At 32.7% G+C, this 23,878-nt stretch overlaps 1 protein-coding gene across 1 annotated transcript in view; it reads left to right on the top strand.

Annotated features, from left to right (window-relative positions):
• Window positions 1–4,672: 4,672 nt before the first annotated feature.
• The window catches only part of kibra (WW and C2 domain containing protein kibra), an 81,078-nt gene continuing 61,872 nt past the window's right edge, over window positions 4,673–23,878 (top strand). The window contains exons 1-5 of the mRNA XM_089239918.1: window positions 4,673–4,901; window positions 13,735–13,844; window positions 16,323–16,417; window positions 18,436–18,728; window positions 23,319–23,448. Of these exons, the coding sequence (XP_089096044.1) occupies window positions 4,774–4,901; window positions 13,735–13,844; window positions 16,323–16,417; window positions 18,436–18,728; window positions 23,319–23,448 (756 nt within the window). The 5' untranslated portion in view covers window positions 4,673–4,773. The remainder of the gene's footprint in view (window positions 4,902–13,734; window positions 13,845–16,322; window positions 16,418–18,435; window positions 18,729–23,318; window positions 23,449–23,878) is intronic.

Here is a 23,878-nt window from a genome sequence, read left to right as displayed (position 1 = left end):
TATTGAATGAGAAAACAGTAAAATCAGCCCTTCCTTACCCATCTCCGGAGCACCATACGCCCCCCCCCTCCCCGTTTTTCCTAAGTTGCGGTTCTGAGATCATGATTCGTATTTTCATGAACATTCCCACATTTTGACGTCATTTTGGACCTATATTCCGACTTTTTTTGAAAATACCCCTTTCCCCATATGTATGTGTGTGTGTATATATTTATGTATTTATTATTATTTTTTCAACACAGAACCTAATTCAGTTTCCATTCTTCATTGAAATCAAGGATTAAAATTATTTTCCCTACTGATAAATAGTATGATGATTATGACAAAAAGTATAAATATTTATCTCACATACTGTATTAATGTTAAACGTTTTGTCGTAGAATTCATTTCAATCCACTGCGATTTGCAGCAGTGCTTCATTTCACGTGATTAGTTATTTTTAAATTATTTTATCAATAATTTTCAACTTTGCTTATTTTTGCATTTTTTGTCGATAATTGAATATTTCCTGTATTTACCGGCATTTTTCTCGAGGAAATATGAGCAGCCGAATTATGATAATTGGACGGCTAAAAAACCGAAGAGATTACTGAATCGAAGATAACTTTAAATAGCTTTTTCTCAGTTTTGATTTAATGGAGCTTGGTTCCTTTTATATAAAAGCCGTCCAATTATGACTTATATTGTCATTGTCACTGAAATCGTATATGTCACATATTCGTCATTTTCCACCATAAGTACGGTTAACAGATTCAAAAACTGAAAAAAGACAAAAACCCTCATATCAATGAAGAAATATATGTTTCAAAGTGGAAAAAAATTTTCCCCCAGAAAAAAATAAAAATAATTCCAGACAACTGAAAAGGAGGACAAAAAGGCAAATTTTCCGAAACGTGGGAGGATGTTTGGAATGACATCAAAAAGGAAGACGATTGGTAACCCTAACCACAGGCAGCTTTTAAGATATTTCAACCACAATATATTGGCACCATCTGTTGAAAACGAAAGCAAGTAAATTTGCAAACTTCTTAATTAGAATGTGATAACTAAATTTCATAGAGACTCATGTGGAAAATTTACTCACCAAATGCGGGAAAATACATGAATGAACGCCAGAATGGGGGAAAATACAGACATCGATAATTGTCACCAAAAATGTCAAATGTTGGTGAAATTGATTGTTTCTTAAATTGTCAATAAAAGAAAATTGCCAATACCAAATACCCGACTAAAAAAATTGTCAATCGGTGGGACGGGTGAGAGATAAAACGGCAAACGCCACGGTTAATCTGCAGTGAATGAAAAAAAGTTGAAGCATATAGAATATGTAAATTTAATATTTATATTTATTATCAGAAAGCCTAGCCGAACTCTCCGGTTTTTTGGTCCAGTTCCAAGGAACCAGACAACCCCCCCCCCCCCCACGTTAGTTGAGACCCTAGTACAGTCTACAAGTTGAGAGAAAAAAAAGAAAAAAAGAATCTTGATCCGTCGGTAAAGGATAAAAATTCAAGTAAGCTTCGTTGAAAAAACGAGATATTTTTATTGAAAAAAAAAATCGGGATGGCCTAAATTACAAGGAAATACGGGAATGTCTCATAAAATACGGGCCAGATGGTCACCACAGCAGAACTCCATTTTAACTTCAACAAAAACTACGGAGGAAGAGGAAATAAAAATTTTCACCTCACACAAACTTTGCTGTTTGATTCTACAAATTACCGATATCCATAATAATGAATGAACGATTTCGATAATGAAACAGGACGACAACTCTGAATTGAATAATACATGCGATCGACTTTCTCAAAAAAAAAGAAAGAAGAGATAAATTAACATTTTATACAAATCATGGAGCGGACAAAAACTATGAAAAGAAAAAAAACGACGTGTATTCTAATTATGATACATCACCCAAGATCATATTACCAGTGGAATGAAATGTCAAATCTTTCACCCATTTTTTTACTTCCAAAATCAATCATGAAATATAAGTAAATATTTTCCTTCAATGTTGAACAAGGGGACAACTCACAACGGATTTTTCTTTTATTTACAGGAAAACTGAAATCAATTAAAATAATTGTTTTTTTCAAATTAAATATTTATCTCATCACTATATTTATATAATATTTCTAATTAAAATAAAATGCTGTCTCAGTATAATTGAAATATTTAATTAGTTTAAAAATTATCTCAATAAAATACAAAAACTGAATAAATTGAAACGAACAAAATATGAAATATTAATAAATCCAAAAAAATTTAAGTTATTGTATTTTATTTATGTTAATTTTTTCATAAACCAAAGTGAGTTAAAAACTTTGAAATTTTTTTTCTTGTGGTACTGATTAACTGTTGATATTTCTAATGTAAAACAAAAGTTTCGAGTTGAAAAATATGAGTTATTCTAATATATATATATATATATATATATATATATATATTAGTTCCAATTAATATAATAACACCAAAACAATGTCCATCTATTTTGACAATTACATATATACTCAATCATCGGCACCAAAACAATGTTTGAGCCCCCTCCCGCAATAAATTTTGTGAGGGAGGCTAATAATTAATGAATATGCAATGCAGCTCTTGTGTAAAGATTCGAGTCCCGTATATACGGGACGACTGGCAAATTTCAGCCCCTCAATGTTTTCTTTACGTTAGCGCCTCTATTCAATGTCACTAATTTCTATGACTTGGCAATGCTGTTCTTTTCAAGAAATTGTAGCTTGTAATAAAACTTATTTTTCAAACATTCATTTAGTTTGCAAACTATGATCTACACTTACATTCATCATTATTATATAAAATTGATTGATTCTATTGAAGTTATTAGAAAATGTGTCCCGTTTTGTTCAAAGACAATCAAAAATCGTATCGCACGAAGAACTAAAAATAAATTGGAGAAATAGCGACGTTTTCAGCACTGACTTGCTATTTTTTTTTTTTTTTTGCTTAATACAGTCCACGCCAATTAATGTGATCACATCTGTGCTCGTGGTTTCAGATAACAATAACCGAATGATAACTATATCTGGAAAAATTCAGTTCGCAAGTACGGTGACCATATATCCCGTTTGGTTAAATGGGACGTACGGTAAACGGATATTGCTGAAACGTGAGAACTCTGTATTTCTTTCTCACATAATTGGTTGAAAAATGTTTAATCGTTCTATTTTTTTTAATTCTAAAACGAGACTTCTTCCCTCTCTTTAAGCTAAAATATTGCATTTTTTTTATTCAGCCATTGTGAGGTATTAGAATGAAACTGTTTAATGTGTATCATGTACTACATTTTTAATGTATAATAAGTAGTATAAGTTTCATAGATTCTTTGAGAAATCCTCTAGGAAAAAAGAAATTTGAATCTGATGAACTGAAAGACATTGATCAAGAACTGAAGTAAAGGGTTTCTCATTTACTGTCAAACATTTGCCTTCACTATAGGAAGGCCATTGCAAAAGCAGCTCCACGCGAATACTACGGACCGATCACGGAGTAACATGGAACATGGGCGGATCTAGAGCTCCCTGTTGGGAGGGGTGATTTTACAAATTGTTAAAAATTAGTCACTGTGAATAGGGTGGGCGTACGTCCTGCACTTTGTCCTGTATTTTCCAGGATAATCCCGATTTTTTTTTTCGGTTTTTTTCTACATCCCGTTTTTGAAAAAATGTCCCGGTTTTTCCCGTTTTTTAGCAGAAGTTTTCTTGAATTGGTTATTTAATCAAAAACGTTGATACAGATGATTTTCAAATCAATTTTCAATTTGATTGAATGCAATATCATCATATAGAAGTTATGAAAATTTCATGAATTATCGCATTTCGCTGGGGGGAGGGGTCCCCCCCATAGATATGCACCTGCAAAGTACCGAAATGTTTGTCAACAAGGGAGGGAGGAAAGAACACCTTTTAGCCTCCTACAGTCTTGCTTAAAGCCCTGTATAATTATTATTATACATAGTCTTGCAGGCCTGATAAAGATAACTTACTGGGGAAAAATACGTTTGGATAAACCTTAGCTTCAGAATGCGACAAAAATATTTCGGCGGAAAAAAATTGATAACATTATCCGAAGTCCCGATTACTGCAAACTAATTTTTTCCCATGTTATGATAATCTTAATAATGTTATGATATTATTTATAATATTATGACATTCATAATATTATATTTATTATATTATGTCCGTTCCAATCTGTGAAAATATGATAACAATAACCAAATGATAACATTATCCATGATTTTAATAAGCGGTGTCAACAGTTTTTTAATTTTTTTGGAAATATATTTTTAGCTTTAAGAGAAATACACGTTCGATTTTTTTTTTCTTTACCCCGGGAGAGTGACAGCTTGCGAAATATGCTATCGCATTCCTTTGCTGAAAACTTGTGATATGTGCGGCGCATAAGTTAAATGAAACCTACAAGCAGATGCGCTAATCGCTTGATTCATGCGTTGATCTTTAGAACAAACCTGCGCCTTTGACAAAGATTATGTGTATATACATTCCATCCCTCCTTTTTTTTCGAATACAGCTAGCTATTAGTGCTAGAAGCTGTAGCCACCGGCGTTTAATCTTGATTGGCTGAAAAAGTAGTAGCGAGTTTACGAAGTCGGATGGTTGAGCTATGACGTCATCCAAAGTATAATTCCTATGATAATGAGGTATTCCAAGATGGAGTCTGTTGGTGTAGTATAGTAGCTGTCGAAAGCGCGCAAACATCGCAGCCAGAACGTTATAAAAACAAAAATAAAATATGCCGAGAAAAAGGAATGGAGAAATACCATTGCCAAATGGTTGGGATGTTGGCCGAGACTTTGACGGCAAAATCTATTTTATTGATCACATCAACAAAAAAACGACTTGGATTGACCCAAGAGACAGGTAAGCTAATATAGGCCTATGCTTGGAATGTGCGCCCCGTTGGGCCTCTATTGATGATCTGTATCTCTTTTCGGATGTTTATTTATACATGATATCAGATTTTATGATTGATGTTGTAACGCGTTGTCAATTCACTAAGGGTTGGTTGCGTGACATCTTTGGTTATAGTCCGTACTTGTCGCGATGCGATCGCCTGTCACTTTCCTGGTTTCACTTTACGAAATTATGTGCATTCCACATGATCGTCGCATTTTTCTTTGTCGCATCCACTGATATAGTTTTTTTTTTGGTTGAAATATATTTAATACATCCATATATATTATTCATCTACGGAAATTAGTTGATTTCGAAATTGCTTTAGAACATGTTTTTGCCTTTACTAGCATTACTTGTCAATTTTTTTTTTTTTTTTTTTGTGACAATAAAAAGTTTACGAAGTTCTTTTTCTCATTCGATTTCTATCTATTTTCAATATTTTATTCAGTGTCACTAACTTCTGTGATTTGGCAATACTTGTTAAGAAATCTTTGCCTGTATTAAAACTTTAAAAAAAAACAACTTAGTTTACAAAATATGATCTACACCAGTATTTCCCAAAGTGGGCAATAACGCTGTCTGGGGGTGATAGAAGCTTGGGGTATAACATGGGATCATATGGGTTTGCTTGATTTGGCCGATGAGAGGAAAAAATTTCTGTAAAAGAAGGCGATGAAACAAAACTTTGGGAAACTATGATCTACACTTGTTATTTATTATTTCGGTGTTAGTTATGGGATTTTTCTTTTTTTTACTACTCTTTTGATGGATTTAGGTATTTTGAATTTAATTGTTAGTTTAGCAACTTGAGTTTACAACAAAACTGAATAACCACTGACAGTTTTTGGATCAGACAAATCAGAGTAATACTCTAGAAGCCCATTTACATGGGGTAAGTAAATTAGTTAACTAAATTTTAACTGAGTTCAGAACATGTAAACGGTGTGTTAAGTTGTTAGTGAACAATTTAGTGGTTAAGTTCACAAGAGTAGAATAGAATATATTGCCTATTTTTCCGATTAAGTAGGCGCTATGTACATGTGCCAGTGGGTACGTGTCTCGTATTATTTAATGATCATTTCTAGTTATATACTCAACTAAATTGCTTGTTACTTAACATAGGGAGAAACTTGAAATGCTTGACAACTTATAATTAAGTTAAAATAGTTGACTAATAAATTACTTGACCTTATATAAACAAGCCGTATAATTGCTAATACTTTTACCAAGGTTTTTTCTTCCAAGCATAAATTTACCAGAGCTTCGTAACACACTGGGTGTGTCTAGAACTTTTTGTTCTATTACTTTCAGTTTATTATGGTCAATGATAGCTGTAGCCGGTAATGGCGAACCATTCATTGTCAATTTTTTTTGTGACAATAAAGTTTATTGTTTTATAAAGGTTACAATTTCTAATATTCTTCAATAAAGGTTACAATTTCTAATATTCTTCAATAAAGGTTACAATTTCTAATATTCTTCAATAAAGGTTACAATTTCTAATATTCTTCAATAAAGGTTACAATTTCTAATATTCTTCAATAAAGGTTACAATTTCTAATATTCTTCAATAAAGGTTATTAATTTCTTTTTTTCATTCAATATCTCTTATCTATTTTAAACTATTCAATGTCACTAATTTCTGTGACACAATACTTGAGAAATTTTAGTCTGAAATAAAAACTTTTTTAAAACATTGACCCCAAAGCAGAATATGTTGAAATCCGTGACGTACATCACAGAACAATCAGTGCTACTGCAGAACGATCTGGAAGAATTTTAAAAAAATGTAACACAAACACTATTATGTAAATTTTTACTGCAGAACGTTTCTAGTCAGCCGAAGGATTGTTGTAGGACGACGCAAAACATTCTGCTTTAGGAACATTGACTATGTTTGTTTACAAACTATGATTTACTCTATGGGTCTTATTGCATAGCCTGTGTACCACCTTCCCTGAGCCCCCTGAGTCCTTTGATGTGAACCATAGGTGCCGGAACCTAAGGGCGCTCCCCAGCGCGACCCAACCCGCAAGGGTAAAAGGCTTATATCCCTGGAGGGACCGAGCCTGGGTCGTGACTGGTCTGTCGGAACCTAAGGGCTGAGGCCATTTGAGCCCCCCAATAATTTCTGAAAAAAACGATGCAATGCACCTTCCTCCACCTGCGTACGTGCTTGAGTTCTGTATATATGGGATGACCAGAAATTTTCAGCCCCTCCAATGTTTTCATGTCTGCGCCTCTGGTGTGAACAGGCTCTTTGGGGTCGTATAGCTAAGTGACATGCAAGCTTTGTTTGAAATATCAAACTGGCCGGCGTGTGCTTTGTCAATGCGTAAAGGTGTGTACATTGTTCAGGGGTCTGTCCAGATTTTTTTTGTATGGTCCTGTTTGAAAAGGGCCATTAATTTTGTGATAAATAAGTAATTTTTTAAGGGAGAAGCAAAATAATGTAGCTAATTTATCACTAAAGAAATGAAATGTTTAATTTATGATTTCATTAATCTGTATTTTGTGAAGGGTTCGTCTGGAATTTTGTGAAGAATCCATTTACCAGACCCAAATTTCAGCTGAACAGACTCCTGCTGTTTATTGTCTACCATAGAATTTGCAACAATATTAAAGGATCATTGATCATTTTTGGATCAGAAATTGATTGGAGTAATACTCTAACTCTGTGTTTTACAAACTTTTGGAACCCTTTCTCTAGTCATAGTTTATTTGCGGCTCCTTAGAATAGTCCAGTAGATATTCTGCACCCGTAAAAGAACCACTTGAATGCACTAAGAACAGGGACACATTAATATTTGCTAGCACACAGCGACACACATTTTGAGAACCTATGTCCCGACTATAAATACGTTTACCAAGGCTTTTTTCCCCTACCCATAAGTTTACCAGAACTCTACTGCTGTGTTTCTCATAGTGTGCATTGCGGCTTCTAGGGGCGTCGCCAACATTTGTCGCAGTGAGCTGCAGATATTTGTGTTCCTATTTATGCACTGAAGTGGTTATTTTTAGAGATGCAAAATTCTTGAGAACAATTTTTAGGAAATTCTCTGGAAGTACTACTATTATAAATAACTTGAAAATATTCTTATAAATTCTTAATGAGAATATTCTCCTGTTATTTATAAATTCTCAAGAATATTTGTAATAACATATATTATGATAAATAATCTCTGTAAATAACTTGAGAATAATTCTTATTTTGATAAGAATATTCTCTAGTAATTTATAATAGTAGTCCTTTGAGAGAATTTTCCCTGTCTTTCTTCCGTCAAGAAGACAGGAATATTGAAGTTTGTAGCCCACAATTTTAAGGTTTGAAAGCAAGAAAATGAAACCAACATGGCTGAATTGCACAACTTCTAAAGAAATATGAGTGATGCACACACAGAATTTAAGTGTATGTGCATTGAAGAAAACAACAGTTCTGTATCTTCTTAAGAGTGAAGGTAATTATATAACCCCCAAAGCAGAATGTTTTGCGATGTTCTGCAACGAGCCCTCAGCTGACTAAAAATGTTCTGCGGTAAAAATTTTCATATACATAATAGCGTTTTTCTACACTATTCTTAAAATTCTTCCAGATTGTTCTGCAACAGCACTGGTTGTTCTGCGACGTAGGTCACACATTTTGGCACATTCTTCTTTGGGGTGTATAAGAATAGCTTCCTTTATCAATCAGCTTTGGTTTAATTTTTTTTTTAACTTATTTCTGAAAATTTATCTTATCTTAAAAATAATTAAAGGTTTTTATCTTATAAGGTTTCTAAAATCTTCATCACCAAACTTTTAAAACTTTTCATCATGACCAAGAGAATATTCTTGAATTAAAAGTTGTCATTGGGGAGTGTATATGTCAAAAAATTGCTTTGTTTCAAATGTTTCAGGCAATGAAAACTGATTTATATTTCATAATATAAACAAAATTAGTAAAAAGAAATGCATTATTTAAAAGAAAAATGAATATTCTCAATTCTCTAATTTTTACATCCAGGAGAATATTCTCACCTCACATTTATAGTTATTTTATAAGTGAAAATATATTTTAAACTAGTCTGGAAAACTGCAGGTGACAAACGTTTGAGAACCACTGCTCTATTGTCTTGTAACACAAGAAATTTTAAAATACATCGAGTGCCTAGAGCACTTGGTCTATTACTTTTGGTTTATCATTGCCAACAACAGTAACTGATAAAAATGGAGGCAATCCTAGTTATGAAATACAATACATCCTCCCAACAACGGCTGCTAATGAGACCGTGAAAACATGGCAGCTATTGGGAGGTGGCCGTTATTGGGAGTGGTAGTTTTATTTCTGAAAAAAAATTGCAAGTTACATATATAGCACGTAAAATGACAATCCATTCTGTAACTGATTACGATAGTTATATAATCAATTATATTTAAATGTATGATTACACATTTTTATAATATAATAATTGATTAATCAATCTATAGCACTATTGTGACATCCTAAAATTCAGGCTTGCAAAGTGCTCAGGTAGAACACAACAATCTAGAAAAACTGATACAGACCAAGACGGTGTACCAGCAACCCTAAATAGTTCTTTGTTTCTACTGAACCTTCAGCTAGACCTTCTTTCCAAGGCATTCTTAAGTCCAATTGGATAGCTGAAGACGTAGGTGCTGACACAAATTCTTGTTTTAAAAAAAAAGATTGACACATCCCTTTCAAAAAAATTAATGCTCTGGGCATTTCTATTCCTCTATTTGCGAGCATCATTTTTTGGACAAAACCATCCCATGGAGTAGGGAGTGTTGAATAAACAAAGGGTTTCTAGTAATTGGATAGCCTGCATATTCCTCTAGTGATTCGAGTGCTCAACAGATGTCGTCTGTTGTGCTCTATATACTATATCTCAAGTTTTTTCTTCTCCATTGCCTTCAATATATCCATCTAGCACGTGAACCCAGGGAAAGAGAAAACATACATAATCTATATTTCCCCCATAAAGTTTGGGAAGCAGGAAAACTCCTTTTTAAAAATCAGCTTAACATTATTTTTTCTCATTGCGATATACATATTTTTTCCCAACTCCATGTCTAAAGTGGCTGTTGTTCAGAGGTTTCTTGTAATGTCAAGTCTATGAGATGCGTTTGGTTTCAACAAAATGTGGGCCATTGTTCGGAGGTGGCCGTTAGAGGAGGTTTTACCATATAAACATAGGCCTACTAAGTATATCCCGACTCTTCAGTCTTGGAAAGTAGGTAATGTGTGGGTGAAGGAGGGGGGCAAGTGATCTAATATACATATTAGATCAGCTGACCCCTTCAGTATGATTATTATTAGGGCTGGACAAATTGCGAAAAAATCTAGGTGCCAGAAAAAATTTTTAGGCACCAAAAGAATTTTTACCCGTAGAAAAAGGTCCAAAATAATGCTTCTTTTGACTTTTTTCAGGGCATAATGACCCTCTTTCATGTTGGCAGATAGGCTGCTATGAATTTCAAACATTTGTGCTGCTCTCCGCCTGTAATTTAGTAACTACACTAAGAAAATTTTAGGTGCCAATGCCAATTTTTTCAGTAGCCTCTGTAACCTGGTGCCTGAGATTTGCCCAGCCCTGGTTATTATACATGTACGAAAATTGTACAGTGATGTCTCACACTTACACATCCTTTCATTTAAATGTTTCTCTTGGTTATAAAACAATTTTCTGTTCGCCCAGCCAAAGAGAGAAAAATGCTATTTCTTTTCTATTTATACGACTTTCATTTGTATAACTTTTTCATTTATAAAAGACTCATTTGCTGACGTATCTCTTAGTTATGACTCACAGAAAGTTTAGATTAAAAAAAAACATTTTTGGAGGAAAAAAAGTGTCTACAAAGATTATCAATGAAGAAGCTTTTATGTGTGAAAAATTGAATTAGTTTGTACCAAAGAGTGTATTCCTTTTTTTCCTTGGACTATAGACCTATCCCTGTTCATGACTGACTGGCTATCAATCAGAATAAGTTCCCTATGGAGGTTCTTTTGCTTTCTGTACACTTCATGGTAGGATTCTAGTATTCATTATAACCTTGTCCAGTGGGGCTTATCAGTATCAATAAATTATGCCCCATCACAGGTTCTGGGGATTTCAGTTATCAATTACATTCAAACCAACTGAATGAAAGTTTGATAACTGATTTAGGAGCACTACAAAACATTAAATTGGAAATGTTTGTGTGACAATGATGAAGAGATCGATGTGGAGGATAATTAAAAAGAATCGACTTTTTTGCAAAAGCTTTCGAAGCACTAATTTAATTTATTTATATGCCTATTTATGCAACTTTTTTTCTTGTTCCTTTGCACCGGCATATGCAGTGAGAGATCACTGTATATAGTTCAGTGTAGGCCTATATGATTAGAAAATAATGATTAGAGCCCGGAAGTTCAGGCAAAATACCATAAATGCCTTTTTTGCCCATTTTCAAACTTTTTTGATACAAATGCCTTTTTTGACATTTTCGTGCCATAAATGCCTATTTTAACATAGTTTCATGTTTATCAGTGAATTTCGAGGCCATAATCTGTCAAACTTGAATATTTTGTTCATTGAAACCTTCAAAAGAATTTCTCTTTTTAAAATTTTCCAACTCTCAGTATTAATTATCATAAGAAAGTTTGACCCCCTTCCAGCCCCATTTAAACGTAGATACGTGATCTGAGAGATTGGTGTTGCCATGCATTGACTTTGCTTCGGCCAGATGGCGTTAGACGTGAATGGTTTTGTTTTGGATGAATGCAGACCTTGTTAGAATAGCAGAAGAAAATTATAAATTCTTGTTTGCAACAGGCTTCTCATAATATGTCATGTCTTTATAATAACAACTGACCATGACTATTTATTTAACATACATAGGCCTATTTAATATTCAATTGAGGAGGTGTGTGACAGATGCGGCTACACAGGGTCCCGCATTTGAAGGAGTCCCGCATATGTAGTAATATTTAAAAAAAGCTCTTTTTTTTTTTTACGAAATTAGAACAAGGTAGCCATGTTTCACCTATAAAAAAAATAATGGTTATTCCGAATAATATAACAAATAAATGATAATTCGCAACTTGAAGAAGCCCCACAAATCAATTTCTCTACTGGCAGCCGGGTTGGCCTAATCCTGAGGGTCTACTAACATTTTATTTTAAACATGAAATCAATGTAACTTGGATAATAATGCAGTTATTATAAACTATAATTAAAACAATAGACGGCTTAAATGCAATCGATTTTTCAGGTAATTTTTGGACCCTTAATACCTTTGTTTTTAGTTATTTTTTCTTCCTCAAGTTCAGAGATGACAAATGCCTTTTTTTATTGCCTATTTTAGGCATTTTTAGTGCCTAAACTTCTGGGCTGTAATAATGATTTATAAGTTCACGAGTGATTTTTTTATTTCCAATATTTTCACTATTTTGACTGTTTTTAGTGCCTAAACTTCTGGGCTGTAATAATGATTTATAAGTTCACGAGTGATTTTTTTATTTCCGATATTTTCACTATTTTGACTGTTTTTAGTGCCTAAACTTCTGGGCTGTAATAATGATTTATAAGTTCACGAGTGATTTTTTTATTTCCGATATTTTCACCATCATTAATTAAAGCTGTCAAATCAAAATCATAGTTTCGATGACTATGAAAAATGTATTCTATTACATCAAACACTCTCTTAGAGCTCTTTTTTTGGCTACATATTTACTATAGAACGCTCAAAATTGACCATGTTTGCAATCATAAGCCTATAAGATGCACTTTTGTATAGCCTCTATTTAATCAAACAATAAGATGTACCCGGTCATTCAGACTTATTTTCAAAGGCAAAAAAAAGTGCATTTTGTGAACTGGCAAATAAGATAACTTCAATTAGTATCAATCATATTTTTTTGATGTAATAATTGCTGATTACTCATAATGTGAGTTGAGAATTTTTTCCCCAATGCAAAGTAATGAAAATGGTGATTGTGTGTTAGCAGTTAACAATTGTGTGAAAACTAGAGGTGGGGCTCTTTTATGACTATTTCAAAGCCAGTCATTTTTCTGCTTAAAGAATTAACTGTTTCTTTTTTTAAATGATTTGGTACAATAATAGTTTAAACACTTTTTTCCTTATTCTCTAACTTTTTCCAACAAAAATAGTCTTTGAAACTACCAAAAATTATGCAGTAATAGCATTAGATTTTGCCTAGCACAGTTTGAGCCGAAATTACAGAGTACAAATTAAAATAAAATTTAAAGTGTAGACAAAAATCCTTTGCTTTCAAGAATTGCAGAAGAAAACAGTTCAACTTGCTCCAAAGCTTCTTAAACACTAAGTTATTTAAACACTAGTTATTTGAAAATGAGATGCCATATTGAAAGAGATGAAATAGAAAAAAAGCATCAATTTTAGATCAAATATGCAAATACATAGGCATCAGTAGAATGCGAGTTTGTTTTTTTTTTGGTATGAAACATGTAAATACAGTCAAACCTCATTATAGCACTCTCCCCCCTCCCTTGATGTCGTGTCAAACCTGCTTAGTGTCAGAAATTTTCAATGAACAAATTTTCCAATTCAAGGCTTTACACATGTTGAACCAAGATTCTGAATGCCAAACTCGTTATATCACCAGAATTCTGCAAAGTAAATGATGGCATTAAATTGGGGTTTGACTGTAATTGCTTCATACTAAATCAATATGCCATAATGTTTGTAAATAAATAAAAAAAACTGCATGCGCAAAATTCCTAGCGCTGTTTCAAAATTTTAATTATGGTTTTTTTGTATGAAATTTTGACAGGTATACAAAACCACAGACATTTGCTGATTGTGTTGGTGATGAGCTTCCATTTGGTTGGGAAGAATGTTTTGATTCCCAGATAGGAGTGTATTATATTAATCATCTTAATGGTTTGTATAATAGTTATCAATATGTATTGCTTCATAATTCATTTTTTCTCTTCTCCATCACATTCAACCATTTTGTGTATTTAATTTTGCATTTAAGTTATTATAGGAAATGAAAGATAGGAAAAGTTCATTGCAAATTTATATTAAAAAAATATATATTAATTTTGAAAACGGAGGGGGAGGGGGCTGAAAATATTATTTAAAAAAAATTGTGATTTAAGTGTTAAACTATGAAATTTATAATGAATTTAGAATGTGTATCATCTGGATGTATGTTAAGTTTTTAAAAAGCTTAATTTGATATTTATTTGATCAACTGGCAAAGCAGGCACAAGTTTAATTATATTTGGGTACAAATGCAATGTGTCTATAATAGAAGCAAGCATGCTCTAAGCTGTCTACAGCCTTAACTAGAAAGCTATGATACTCTCGGAACACACATCTTAATGAAAGGACAATTTTCCGTATTTAACCCATTGACGCTGGTTGGTAAGAAAATTTGCCATACAACATTTTAACTTTTTTCTTCGCCAATAAAGAGTGGGAGTGGTTCCACTCGGTTTTCTTTTCTTTCTAAGAATCAAATTCGTCTTTAATGAGTTAAAGGGGGCTTTGAAAATTCTCCCCATCCTTTCATTAAGGAATTTCAAAAGTTTGACAGTTTTATGATGGGTAGTAGACAGCTCAGAACATGTAAACTATAATTATAGACACCCTACACACACAAAACTAAATGGATAAAATAAGAATCAAAACTAAAGCAGTAAAATTATAAAACTTTAAACATGAAGACAAATAAAAATTTAATTGAATTGAAGGGTTTTAATGGAGCTAAGTAATTCACAGATATATACAAACAATTAAAATAAACAATTACATTACTAATATCACACCAAACAAAATTAAAAAGTGGAGAACTTTTTTTTATAAATTAGCAGAATAGAGGGTAGAGGGAAACAATAAAAGAGAGCTCTAAATTTCTGAGATAAATACTGCACTGAAAAGTGATTTGTTGTAGAATAGTTTGTGAATGTTAATTGAGGAAAGGTTTTAATAGAACTAATTGGGGTTTTCTGACAGCTGACTTTGATTGCATCATAATTAAAAGTAAATCTATAGATTTTGGTACTCTTCCAATTATAATCATGCCACTTAGTGCCTTTCTTGTCTTGTCGAATTTTCTCTGAGTCATGCATTGGTATGAGGGTTATGGTATGAGGTATATGGTTATATGCAAACCTAATATTGTGTGCCAGAGGTGTGAGAAAAGAAACAAGCCAAAATGCTCGCTAATTTGGTGCCAAAAATGTGTGTTATGGTGAAAACAGAAGAATACCTGCATTTCTGTAGGCCAATATTCGGTTTGAAATTTTCTGGACTATGCAAAGCTTAAGTGTCTATTCTGGATTTAAATTCTAATGATATTAAAAGCATAACCAAGTTTCCAAATTATACAATATTTTAAAATAGTTCTAACATACACTTTAAAAAAAGCGGTTTTGGTATTTTAAAGAAATTTATGGATATAGCACAATAGACCTCTGGGGTCGTTCTGCTAGGTCCCATAGAACCCACCATTTGTCTGTGTCTACTGTTATGAATAATAAAAACATTTTTAGAAGCTTTGGTCACTGCATTATTTACATGCCGATTAACTCTTTTTACAGCTGGTTTTTCCCTCAAAGTAGACTTGTCCAAGTTTTGACTTTTTTTTTTTCTCCTCACCCTTCTATGTGACTTGGATTTGTTTTTCAAGTTTCCGCCTTTGACTAGATCTTTCATTTTGTTCTCACCCTTCACAAATCCAAAACATACCCATACTCAATATCTACGCTGACTTTGGCCGTCTGGAATTTTGGAAGAGTTAAAAGAAAAAAGAACTAAAGAATATAATCTTGGTTGTCATGTACTCCCCTCTTCCACCATAGTCGACTGCCAAAATTTTAACTATAATTAGAAATTCACTTTCTACTGAAAGACAAAAATGTTTGCTTCTCATAATAACAAAATTACACAATTGTTCTTGAACCAAAAACTGTGTTGATAGAGAGAATTTTGTTGTTTTATCTTTAATAGGCCCTATGCTTAAAAAATTTTAATACAAGATATCTTTACATCTTCTACAAATACTAACAATTAGATTCTAAATACTAGGATGATTCATTATAGCATTGGAAAAAATTATGAGGCTGAAAATAAAGGTGAATTAGTAGAAGCAAAGAATATCATTTAGCTTTAAAATCTTTTTATACATATTAACATAGAATAATAAAAATGAAAAAAACACTTTTTAGCACAGAGATCTAGTGATCCATTATTACCAGAATGAGGTTAAATATACTGTAGTTTTTTTTTCTGATGGAATGAAGCATTTACCATATTCATGTTATATTAAAATATTGTTACCACATTCTCAATACACTGAACCTCTATTTTTACTTTTTATGAGTTATTGAAAGCATTATATATATTTTGTAGAAACAAATCAGATTGAAGATCCACGTCAACAGTGGCGGCAGCTTCAGGAAGCTATGCTGAAAGATTATCTTTTGACAGCTCAGGAAGACCTTGATGTAAGTTGCCTATATCTTGAAAGTATCTCCCTTGGAAGCTAATTTGAATATCAGTAAAATTTATGTGATTGTATAATAAAATTATAAATGGTAATTTTTTTGATCATTTTTTCTTGCAAAAAAAATTCTTTCTATAAAATAATTGTTAAAACATGTCAAACACGGTGAAGTCAATTATTTATTTATTTATTGAAACAGTTTCTATTACTTTCTTAACAGTGGCAGTGATTAGATATAATAATAATAGTAATGTGATCTTCACATATTCTCAAGAGATCAGTATGATCTGTCCAGGGAATTAGTGTTTGTAGACACATGTGCCCAAACTGGGATTCGAACCCAGACCTGCACAGTCAGAGGCTAACTCCCTAACCACTCAACTACCAGGCGCCTTGTCTAACTTGATATCTTGATATTGTCTTAGATATCTCTAACTTGATGCGCTTTATTTTGGCCATATCAAAACATCTAGTGTATCTACTTCTCTCATTTCAGCAATGATGAGCCCAGCTAGCTTGCTAGCTCTGCATAACAGTCTTTTCTTCATAACATGTTTTTCATCCCCCTAACCTATCGATCAACTGCCAGTGGGCGGAGTCAGCTTTTGTTCAAAGTCTGATACCGGAAGGGGAGGGAGGATGTGTTTTTTCCTTCAATGACTATAGGATTATGCATACAGCATAAGTAACAGAAAACTAGAGTTTTTCTCTTTCTTTTTTTATTCTCAGTGTTTAGGGGGGGGGGGAAGAGACATCAGCTGCACTATAGATAAAAAAAAAATCTAGAAAACAGGTGGCATTTTGCAGAGGATTTAGTGATTTCCACTGTGGCAGTTATAATGTGGATCGGGGAAATTTTTTAAACTGCTTAAAGTGTGTGTTTACAGTGTATGCATTATTATTGTCACTGTATATTATGATTTGGTTATGTTGCACAGTTCACACAAATCAGTGTATTTTGAATTTACTTGCCATGATATACACTTCACAAGCATTGCCCTTCATTTTCGTTCACATGAGAGCAATGTCCTAAAAATTTTGAAACTAACCAACACACAGGAAAGTTTCAAAATCTAGTTGTAATAGCATGGTGCACTTGAATGAGGTTTAGCCTTTATGTGGCTAGTTAGAGAGGTTTTCCGCTATTGAATTTGAATTTAGTATCGTACCAACTAGGGGAATGATAAATATCGGGTTATCATGGTTCTTTTGAATACATTACGGTAAAAGCCTGAAGACTGGTAAAACCTAGGTTTAACCAAAGTGAGTTGGTAAAAGCCCAAAATATGTTTTCATTTCAGACTTTTACTAAGTCAAAACCTATTTTCAATGAGTAAATTAACCACTATGAACTTATTGTTACTTATCATTAATCATAATTGTTTAACATCAGGAACTTATTAGCTCCTGATGCTAATGTCAGGTCCTTGGTGGTTAATTAATTTGATATTTAATTAATTATAATTAACTTTTGGTGGCAGGAACGAAACTCGTTTTTAATAGGTTCATAATGGTTAATCGCTTCATTAAAAACAGGCTTTGGCTTGATAAAAGTCCGAAATGAAAATGTTTATAAGCTTATTTCAAGCTTTTACCAACTCACCTTGGTAAAACCTAGATTTTACCAGTCTTCAGACTTTTACCGTAACAAATATATACCTATTGACATAGTTATCATGCCACCCCTTCCTCTCCCGTCAAGTTTATCTTCACTTATGATTTCAATAAAAACAAATTTAAACATTTTTGATTAACCTTTTTTAAACAAAGACTAAATATTTCTCAATAAATTTCACCATTGTGCATTGCATATTCCAAAGTTAATGAAGAGGGAATCAGTATCATCACTGGATATGTTTTCCTTGACTGACAGAGTTGCAATATTATGCCAGTGTTACACCTAGAAGAAATTATAACACTTTTACCATTACAGCTGAAAATCACCCTTTTAAGAAGTGCTGACAGAGTAAAAAAAAATGACTGATAAATTTGTGATACATCATTTTGGTTTATTTCCAGGCCAAGAAAGAAATTTTAGATATAAAACAACAGAGGTTATCGCTAGCTCAAGATGAGTATCATCATCTTAATGCAGCCCTTCAGGGTTTGAGCTCATGCCAGTCAAATGTCAGCATATGTTCATCTGGTTCTGCAACATCATCAGCGAGCAGTTGTGCCACAAAATTTGATCCAGAGTTGTTGAAAGCAGATGTAGCGTTAGCGAAGGATAGAGTTTCGAGGATAAAGAGAGAGTTAGAGCAGATAAGAGCGGAAATGCATTGTCAAGTTCAAGGGCTGGAAGCACTATCACAGTATGTATTTGATAGTTTATTCAGCTTGGTCTCTCCCAGGAATTATTTGATAAAAATAGCTGCAATGATCTGGCATTAGTATAATTTTTGCTGTCTATTATTATTATTTGTTGTAAAACAGCTTTTTTTTTCGGTAATTAAAGTATATTAGAGATAGTTCTCATCTTTAATGAAACCAAAACCCAACTCAGATTCGCCTAAAATTAAGAGGGAGTTTGAAACTGAATGAAAGTAGTTTAACATAAACATGAAACTCAACAATATTGTTTTAAATTTCCAACACAGTTATATTGGGAAAGAATTTGAAATTTTTATATCAATATAAAAAAATTTTTTTTGTCTATGAAAACAATTAAACTCTGGAAAAGTCTGTGGATTCAGTGGTTCATAACAATTTTATATGTGACCTTAAGACAAGCGATTGCTCTCAAATTCTGATCTACATTTCTGAATGAGATTATAACAGATCAGGGTTGGGTTTTGACATGATGAGTGTCAAAAATTAGTTTAAAGTGTCAAAAACCTTAATCAATGCTTTTGGATAATGTTTTGAACACAATAGGTATGTAACAGGATAAAAAACTTACTTTTTTTGCATATTACATTATTTTATTTTTAAACATTAGTTTATTACAATAATTAAAACAAAATATTAATTATAATTCACAGTTTCGAATTTTCCGACATAAAAAGAGTGTAGAACATATAAAATAAAATTTATGGTTTATTTATCTGAAATACTCGTTACTTGTGTTCAATTTGCTAAGAGAAATAGAGCTGTTTATTCAAAATATGTGACGGGAAATCAGGGTTAGGTTTTGGACCTCAAAAACCAACTCGGTATTAAAGCAGTCAAAACCTTATTGTTAGTGTTATCAAATAGTTTTTTAACCTGATAGATATGTTAAATAACAAAGCACTTACCTTTATATAGATTAAAGTGTTTCATTTTTTGAATTATAATTACTGAGAAAAATATCTATTTTGATATTTAAAATTTTTTGATGTACCCAAAATTTTATTCTATACTAAAAATTCTCGTGCAGCATCTGTTAATACACTAATTAAACTCATTTATTCTCACCTAAAATTTTTTTAGCCCAGGTTGTATAAATCCAGAGTTTTAAAGAATATTTTCAATCAAAGCCGAGCTAGCAGGACTTTATACCCAAATCATTGTTTTTACGCGTTAAGATACAGCTTCAATTGCAAAACCACTGCATTTGATAAATATGCCATAGCATAGTCAAATTTAGTAGTTCTTGTTTTTACACTAAGAATAAGTTACAGGAGTTTCTTAAGCATCATATAGGCCTGCAAGCCAGTACTGAAGTAAAGGACATTTTAGTCTTACAATTTAGTATTTTGATTGCTAGATATATTCTAATGTTATGCACACAATAAGGGTATTGTTTTAAGTATCTGTGATTATCTACATAATAACAGCACACTACATATATGGTGTAAAAGAACTTTTTAAACACCTGTTATAAAAATTGTGCAGCATATGTTTATATATATATACACATATAAAGCAGTTAAAGTAATTTTGGAAGGTCAAGAATTATCTGGAATTAAGGAATATCAAATCATTCTATATTTTTTCCTCTAGCTTTTATGTTATGCTTTATTCAAATTGTATATATCGTGAGAAAAACCATAGAGTCGAACCCCGTTAAAGTGAACCATCTGCATACCCAATAAAAAGTTCACTATAACCCAAGGTTCACTATATCCAAATTTGTTGAAACATTGATATTTCATAGCATTTGATGGCGGTTTAGTTGGTAACATTGACTGCGGTAACACACAATTAACTATTAAATTATTAATCACAAACTATTAATCAAATATTACAAAGGAAAAAATTTTGAAGTAGTATTAGTTTTATTTTTACATATCCTATGGAAAAAATTATTATTTTTAATTGAATACATTTTGATTTTAAGTAAAGCTCATCAATTTTCTTATTGTCGATTAGGAAAGAGTCCAAAGTTTTTTGTCCACATTTTCTGTAGAAAAAAGTATTCGGAATATTAGCAGCCTCTTCTACTTTAAACCGACACTTTTTTTGTTTCATCCAGATTTTTTTCATGAGCAGTGATGATCAAGCTGCGATTTTTCCAAATGTTGGAAACTGTAGATTTCAATAAAGGAAATTCCTTGCATATTGCCGATTGCTGGCTCCAGGGCCATAACTAGGCTCGGGCACTGAGCAGGGCCATAACTAGGATTTTTGCCACCCCCACAACTTTAAAATTAATTAATTTTGTAACAGTGTTCTGTGTTCCCCCCCCTAAATTTTGCCACTCGTGGACAGTTGCCTCCTGTCTCCTAGTTCCGGCTCTGGCACTGAGCCAAATTGGGGAGGCCCTCACAAAAAATGGACTCTCATTTTGCGTTATTTTTTCTTTATGAAGGGCCTCCAAGAAGGTATGCTATGGCCCTGACTGGCTCTATCTTCAATACGTTTGATTATTTTTATTTTATCATTAATTGAAAATGCTTTCCTCTTTACGGAATTCACCATTTTTACCAATATGTTTTTAAAGATACTGCTGAGATGTCAAAATGTCTCTAGTCTGAAGTGGTCTAAGTGGATATGAAGACAGCAGCAGGAGATAGAAGGGGGGGGGGCATCAGATGCCTCTAGGCTATTCTAGAAACCTTGGCCTCTGGGTCTGTTCCACTATTGTTCTGATTTTTCAAGGGGTGGTTTGAAAAGAGTGGGGTCTTGCATTCGACCAGTGGATTCCTAGAAATGGCGGGGAGGGTGAAAGAGTGGGATTTGACACTGGAGTCATGGAAGAAAAGGCGTCTTTTGGGATCCTAAATATGTAAGCTTACCTTTGAAAAACTGGAAAAAAAAATCTGCGGAAGGGACATTTCAGTTCACTATAAGCTGACTTTCTTTTTCTCAGCAGTTCACTATAAGCGGACTTTCTTTTTCTCAGCAGTTCACTATAAGCATTTAAAATAACATTAGTTTAATAGGTATTCAGTTGGGACCACTGAAAAAGTTCACTATAACCGAGAGTTCACTATATCCTGGGGTTCACGAAAGCGAGGTTCGACTGTATATTTTCCAAAATAATTCTGTAGAGACTAGAAAATTATTTTACAATCATATTAAATATTTATTCTTTGCATAACAGTCACTTTAAACATTATATTGCAATTATTTGAAGATTTTGATGTGACAGTTTAAACCCTCATTAACTGCAATGCGTCAAAAACCTTCGAACGCTGTAACAGACCTTTTGACAAATCGACAACTCTTTCATTGGAGCCATCTTTTCATAATATTGACTTTTTGCAGACAAAAAATTTAACAGTAGAAGGCCAGTGTCTGCTGTATTTGACACTTTATGTTGATCAACTGGTTATAAAAAGTATTGTAGTGTAATGGCCAATATATACTGTTACATAACATGGCATATTTTACATATTTACAGGCATGGTTAGTGATTTTTTAGGAAATTAGTTTTCAAAACTATGTTGATGTTAAAGACAATTTTTCCTCAATATGTGACTTTTTCAAATTTTAATTAAACTCTGAAATTAAAGAACTGAAAGTGGTTGGAGTTAAGCATAAAAAAATATACTGAATCCCCATTTCAGTTACAAATTATTCATTACACTTGTCCTGATAGAGAAATTGTACAATTTTGAGATGTATTGAAATTACTGAGTGGTAGTGTATATGGAAAACAATGTCATATAATTCGGCAGGCCCGCTATTCAAAGTTTGATCACCATCAAATTGTGAAGCACTGCTGTACATCTTTTCAAGTGTGAAATGTGATTGTAAAGAATTCTGCTGTGTAGAATAAACTTTAGTCATTGGGTAAATGAATAACAAGGCTTTACTCATTGGGTACTAAAAGTAAAATTGCAACAAAGATGGGGTATCCCAGAACTCTATTTCGAAATTAAAGAGGGGTGATAATATACTTTGAGATAATTTTCCCAATGGAACCCCAGAGTCTTACAAACCATTTATTCAGTGGATAGGTGCGTTCCCCAACTTCAGAGATTGCCAAAATATGGAAACCTTGCTCACATCAACAGGAGCAACTGGAAAATTTCTTCCTTCCAATCACAGTTAATGAAGGGGTAAAGTTTGCCTTTTTTTCTGTCTAACGTTATTATGCTTTTGTTCATGTGAGGAAAATGTTTTTTTGTTTCTCACTTCCAGGGTTAATTTAGGATCTTTTTATTTTTATTTATTTATTTCGCGTTAGTAGCTTAAACTTCATGTTAAGATGCACTGCACATAAGTCATTTGCGATCCTAGGCTCCATTGGAAAAATTGTTTTTCTTGATGTGTATTATTACACTGCTCTAATTTTGACAGAGTTCTAGGGCCCCTTTATATAGATAATTTAAGCAGTAATTAAAAAATTTTTAAGAATAAAACTGAAGCTAGAATAATTGAAAGGAAATGATAAGCTTAGTGTCTAGCGATGCTTACATCTAGGTTCTTTTTGTTCTGTTGTCAAAATTAATGCTAGTTAACTGGATAAATGTGATCTACATGTATTTTCATTGAATGTATGATATAATTAAAATTATTACATTTTTATTCAGAGTTGACCAGCAGTTTTCCAATCAGTCAACAAGTTATACTCTTGCAGAAGCTCAAGCTATTATTGAGGAATTAAAAAATATACAGAAGTCATTGTTATCTGGCGAGAAAGAAAAAGCTGAACTGATGCAGGTTAGTTTTCTACCCCAAAGCAGAATGTGCCAAAATGTGTGACGTACGTCGCAGAACAACCAGTGTTGTTGCAGAACAATCTGGAAGAATTTTAAGAATAGTGTAGAAAAACGCTATTATGTATATGCGAATATTTACCGCAGAACATTTTCAGTCAGCTGAGGGCTCGTTGCAGAACATCGCAAAACATTCTGCTTTGGGGGTTTTCTACATACAGCTATTTCTCTACCATACCTATATTGTTATGATATGACAGTTTTATTTTTTAGCTAATTTAAAGGCCATTCTTGAGTTCAAAAGTCGTGAATATGCTTTGGTGCAAAATTTGATTTTCATCAATTTTATTAAGAAATAAAAATGAAAGAATCCTATTATAAAGTATATAATAGGAGTACTTTATACTTATAAATACTCCTATTTTTATGTACAA

The sequence above is a fragment of the Pholcus phalangioides genome, unplaced genomic scaffold, assembly GCF_987345545.1.
Source record: "Pholcus phalangioides strain wild (caught in Gottingen) unplaced genomic scaffold, Ppha-v1.0 ptg000011l_1, whole genome shotgun sequence".
Lineage (NCBI taxonomy): Eukaryota > Metazoa > Arthropoda > Arachnida > Araneae > Pholcidae > Pholcus > Pholcus phalangioides.
The sequence above is the reverse complement of the archived record's forward strand: the minus strand, read 5'-3'. Positions and strand labels throughout refer to the sequence as shown.